Here is a 6,000-nt window from a genome sequence, read left to right as displayed (position 1 = left end):
AACAGCACAAAACAGTACCGTAAAGTTTCAGATCACAAAGCCTCTACTGTTGTCAATTAAACGGGTGCCAAATTAAAGCACAGGCATTAAAATATCAACACTTTTCCGGATATCCCTTGAAACTATGGGTTATGCCCGAACTTTAGAAAATGAGTGTTCACTTTCAGAATTTCAGGGTTGCTGCCAATGTTTTTGTTTAAAGAGAAAATTGTCATTTGTGTGCTTAATTCACAGCTGTTAAATTAGACCTGGATTGCACAGTATATCAAGGTTCTCCTTATGTTACTAAAAAATAAGCACTCCATCCACTTTCAAAGCTTTACCACACATTTTAAACAGAAAATGTGTAACGCTGGGTCTTGACACCACCGATCTGACTTATTGCGATTCGCAATTTAGTGTGCAGCAGTTACTAACAAAATTCCTAAGGGCAACTCTGGTTATGTAACCCAATATGGCCCTGCTTCTAATAAAGGTAATGACTTTGCCTCACCTAAAAAGAAACAAAGTTTACCATAGCATAAACTGCAAACGTAGTGTGTGTTTAACTCTGAAAAATAAATACCCTATTTATGATCTGATCAATTTGTTCAAAACTGGAGTATGCCAGATTTTGTCAGACATAAGTCTCAATAAGGTGATTATTTACAGCTCCAGCATTGAATCACTACCATCCCCCACTCTCACCCCAGTGCATGGCTGTTATGTTCTAGTGGCTTCATCATGCCACCAGCACACTGCAGCTGACAAAGCTTCATTTCATATTGATTTCAATGGAAAATAATTCTTCAAGAACAACATTCATTTTACTGTATGAGAGACTTACAAGAAACCAGAAGTGATATTTAAGTTCTCATCCCCTGGTTCAACAGCATCCCACTTATTAAGTTCAAATTATTACATGTCTCCAAAGACCTCAATTTTTCCACCATTTTGTTATTTTTTGCAGTTTTATATAAAAATTGCACAATTAGTTTCCAACTGTAACCAATGACGTTCCATATGGCTTCGCCCTCAAATTAAGAACAGCTCTAAGGAATATTGTAGCGTGATGTTCAGCAGGAAAGTTGTTGTTAGTTGGACAGTACATCAAAAGCTCATCACACTGTCATACACAGGTCACTGCAACAATGGTAGTGTGCTATGGGAATTATTTCACAAGTGTTAAAAGCTCACAAGTTGAGTGCCACATATGACAGTCTTTGTTAGGTCAATGAAAGCAAGAATTCTTTGAATTCACCACTGGTACAGTTGTCTATTTTTGAGCTCACCTTTAAATATATTTAGAGCACATCACATTATGCAGGCCTTGTACTAATTCATTATTTACTGAAAAAATTATATCCATGGTAGACAATTTTTATTTTCACTGGAGTAAATAACCACATTTCTGAGCTGTGGAATTAGAAAAAGAAATAGCCATTAAGTGGCCAAGCAATTTAATTTTCATTTGGGTTAAAGAAGAGTATTTAATAAACTCTCACAGGTCACTTCCTATTGTACTCTACACCATATGGCCATCTATAATCTTCACTGTTCATAATTAGCATATTCTATTTAAAGACCTTCCACTTAAGACTTCCATGTAGATACGACAATCCCTGTGATAAAGGTTAAATCCACTATTTCATAATTAATAAAATCTTACATTAAACCCCTAAAATAAAACATTTTTATTTAAATCTGAATGAAATAGTTTCTAATCAGTTGTACCCAATTACCCAGTCTACCCTAGCCAGAATGCAGAGCTAATTTAACATTACCTCCAGGACAGCGATGTGCCCTATGTTCAGTCAAGTCAGCCAGTGAATCAAAGTCCTGCTGACAATTATCACAGGTGTAAATTGATTCATCTTCCATGTCTTCATCATCTTCGTTTCTCTCTTCCTGACTGGTCATGCTGTGTCTGTCTTCCAACAGTTGTCCGTCCTTGGTATCATACTCCTGGTCTCCTCCTGAGGCTCCTGCTGATGAAGCAGAATATACTATAATGTGAATAACTGCAATGTGGAAAGGTTAAGACAATAAGTATTTATTAGTACATACAGATAAAAATAATGGAATCGCATGTTTTGAGAAAAAATTACCCAAATTATATCAGTGCTTCATCACAAACAACGGATCTCTCAAATATTTCGAATAAAATGGGTAAATTGAAGTAAATTATACTCTAAAGAAAAACAGTAGCTAGGATTTTTCACAATAGCTAATATCGAACCGGTGGATAAACATAATATTGTCAAACCTTACACTGATCATAGAAATCCAGCTTTTCTTTAATTTGCATTCTCATTTTTGACTCATTCAAATTCTAGACCATCATTCCCTCAAAAAAACAGAATAAATAAAAGAAAAAAAAGACAAGCTTTGTATACATTTTAAATTGAGATCACACGGGTGTAAGTATTGTAATTGCAACACTTTAAAGAAAATTATTCTTAACACTTTATTGCAGCAGTTCTACTAACCAGACAGGCTGAGGTGGGGTTCTATTTAAGTAGCACCAAAGTGTTGCAGATTTTGTATCATGCAAGAATGCACATCTAAATTTGAACAAACTTTAAAAATATATATACACGATTAAACAAAACAAACGCATACGATAGCTTGTCTTCTTATAAAGTCAAAATACGGATTTACAAAAGCATTTCTAAAATCAATCATACAACTAAATTTGTAGAAATGACTGCACCTCATTTATGGGGCCAATAAGATTACATTTTCTGATGATTCCTATTATAAAAACATTAAATCGTACATTCACTGCAAGATCAAAAGGAAGATGAATTTTTAGCAAAAGGAGTATTGCTTGACTATGAACATTCAAAACAAAAGGAATAGATATTCAACACATTATATTATACAGCAATGGAGCAATTTGTACTAAAATCTACCTCAACTCACAAATAAAATTATAAAATCTCGCTGTGCTTTAGACCAATATGATGAGGAGTCTTTCCAAGTTTCACATTGTTATCTGCTTTTGACCTCCTGGAGCTCTGACCTTTCTGACCTTTCTGAGCTGTCGTTTGTCTGATTTTGACAGCCGATTGTATCAAATGCCAAGAACACCATATGTGTGAGAACTTTCAATGGGCTTAATTTTCAACAACACTGTCAATAAACAATAACTACAGCGAGATCTATGGTTGTTCCACAAAATGAAAACAAAAAAAAACTTTAAAGAAGTTCTTTAATTCACATCACAAGTAATGTGAATGGATAACCATGCAATTTTATATATAAAGACGCTAAAACATGTTTTTAATTTCACAACTACATTTTCAATCTGATTTAATAATATAATTAGAGCTTTTATTTTGGATTTTTGGCACTATTTCCAGGACTACATAAGATAGAATCATAGAACGGTTACAGCACAGAAGGTCGTCATTCGGCCCATCAAGCCAGTGCCGGCTCTTTGTAAGAGCAATCCAGTTAGTCCCTTTCCCCCGCTTTTTCTCCGTAGCCCTGCAAATCTTTTCCCTTCAAGTATTTATCCAACTCCTTTTTGAAAGCCACAATTGTATCTGCTTCCACCACCCTTTCAGGCAGTGCATTCCAGATCATAACTACTTCACTGCGTAAAAAGGTTTTTCCTCATATCGCCTTTGGTTCTTTTACCAATCACCTTAAATCTGTGTCCTCTGGTTCTCAACCCTTCTGCCAATGGGAACAGTTTCTCTTTTTTTTTTACTTTATCTAAACCCTTCATGATTTTGAACACTTCTATCAAATCTCCTCTCAACCTTCTCTGCTATAAATGAGAATAACCCCAGCTTCTCCAGTCTATCCACATAACTGAAGTCCCTCAACCTTGGATCCATTGTAGTAAATCTTTTCTGCACCCTCTTTAAGGCCTTCACATCCTTCCTAAAGTATGGTGCCCAAAATTGGACACAATAGTCCAGTTGTGGCCGAACCAGTGTTTTATAAAGGTTCAAACATAACTTCCTTGCTTTTCGACTCTATGCCTCTATTTATAAAGTCCAGTACCCCGTATGCTTTTTTAACCACTTTCTCAACCTGTCCTGCCACCCTCAAAGATTTGTTCACGTATACCCCCAGGTCTCTCTGTTCCTGCAACCCCTTTAGAATTGTACCATTTAGTTTATGTTGCCTCTTTTCGTTTTTCCTGCCAAAATGTATCACTTCGCACTTCTGTGCATTAAATTTCATCTGCCATATATCCGCCCATTCCACCAGCCTGCCTTTGTCCTCTTGAAGTCTATTACTATCCTCCTCACTCTTTACCACCAAGTTTTGTGTCATCTGCAAATTTTGAAATTGTGCCCTGTACACCCAAGTCCAGGTTATTAATATATATCAAAAAAAGCAGTGGTCCTAGTACTGAACCCTGGGGAACACCATTGTATACTTTCCTCCAGTCTGAAAAACAACCGTTCACCATGAGAATCCCTACATGGTCAGTGTCCCCATACGTGGTCAGTGTCCAGTAAAGTAAGTAAAGTACAAATGCCTAAGTGGCAAAGTAGAAAAGTAGTAAGAATGACAAGCAAGGGTTAATTAGAAGCTGCTTAGGTTAGGACAATGGGCCCCTTCAAGGCTAATAGTGGTGTGAGGATCTCGTTAGATGTTGGGGTCTGCTTATGCTCATCATTGGCATGGCAACATTAGGGAGTAGGGAGTTTGGTGTGGGTGTTTCTGCACAGCTGGTTGATCAATAGAAAATAATGAGTGAGGCCAGAGACATTCCAGGTTAGCAGATAAGGATGGGGATGATTAGGGGAAACATTCCAAGCTGGAAGATGAGGGGACATCCATCTATGTCTGTCACTGCGGCGTGATCAGCTAACTGTATTGTCCATGATTGGCCTGCAGTTAGGTAACCCCTCATCGCCAACCTATGCCCGGCTTATGATTGGTGTTGAACCTCATGTTAGCAATGTTCCAACCCCTATTGATCTGTATAAACGTGTGTATTTTCTGTATGTTCTTTGTCTTGCTTTGCCAGCATAGAGGGACTCGAACAGGATTCCAAATCGATGCTGCAGACCAAGTCCGGCTATTAAAGTTGTGTTGAACTTTAAATGTGTATTCGACTCAGTTTTTGCTGAACCAGACTGAGGGGAAAGAATCCAGTTCATCAACCACAACTCTCTGTTCCCTGTCACTTAGCCAATTTTGTATCCATGTTGCCACTGCCCCGTTTATTCCATGGGCTTCAATTTTGCTGACAAGCCTATTCTGTGGTGCATTATCAAATGCCTTTACACACATCAACTGCATTGCCTTCATCAACCCTCTCTGTTACCTCATCAAAAAACTCAATCAAGTTAATTAAACACGATTTGCCTTTAACAAATCTGTGCTGACTTTCCTTTATTAATCCACACTTGTCCAAGTGACTATTAATTTTGTCCCGGATTATTGTTTCTAAAAGCTTCCCTACCACCAAGGTTAAACTGACTGGCCTATTTACACCAGATTTATCCTTGCACCCTTTTTTGAACAAGGGTATAACATTTGCAATTCTCAAGTCCTCTGGCACCACTCCTGAATCTAAGGAGGATTGGAAGATTATGGCCAGCACCTCTGAAATTTCCACCCTTACTTCCATCAGCAACCTAGGATGCATCCCATCCGGACCGGGTGACTTATCTACCTTAAGTACATCCAGCCTTTCTAGTACCTCCTCTTTATCAATTTTTAGCCCATCCAGTATCTCAACTACCTCCTCTTTTACTGTGACTTTGGCAGCATCTTCTTCCTTGGTAAAGACAGATGCAAGGTACTCATTTAGTACCTCTGCCTCCATGTGTAGATCTCCTTTTTGGTCCCTAATTGGCCACACCCCTCCTCTTACTAGCCGTTTATTATTTATATGCTTATAGAAGACTTTTGGATTCCCTTTTATGGATATATGAATAATATCTTATATTCAACATTAAAATTGAATTCTCTTAATGCAAATCCTTACAATCCCTCAAAGTGTATACCCTGTTGTAAAAATCCAGCAACCAAAGCAAATATTTTTCT

At 37.5% G+C, this 6,000-nt stretch overlaps 1 protein-coding gene across 3 annotated transcripts in view; it reads right to left on the bottom strand.

The window, feature by feature from the left end:
- Nucleotides 1-6,000, bottom strand: part of znf423 (zinc finger protein 423) — a 266,828-nt gene that overhangs the window by 169,159 nt on the left and 91,669 nt on the right. For 2 of the 3 annotated variants that reach the window (XM_067997912.1, XM_067997914.1), the window contains exon 3: nt 1,764-1,967. In XM_067997912.1, the coding sequence (XP_067854013.1) occupies nt 1,764-1,967 (204 nt within the window). The remainder of the gene's footprint in view (nt 1-1,763; nt 1,968-6,000) is intronic. The other variant, XM_067997913.1, reaches the window with a different exon arrangement.

Source organism: Heptranchias perlo, chromosome 16 (genome assembly GCF_035084215.1).
Source record: "Heptranchias perlo isolate sHepPer1 chromosome 16, sHepPer1.hap1, whole genome shotgun sequence".
NCBI classification, from domain to species: Eukaryota; Metazoa; Chordata; class Chondrichthyes; order Hexanchiformes; family Hexanchidae; genus Heptranchias; species Heptranchias perlo.
Note: the sequence above shows the minus strand (reverse complement) of the source record. Positions and strands in the feature narration are given on the sequence as shown.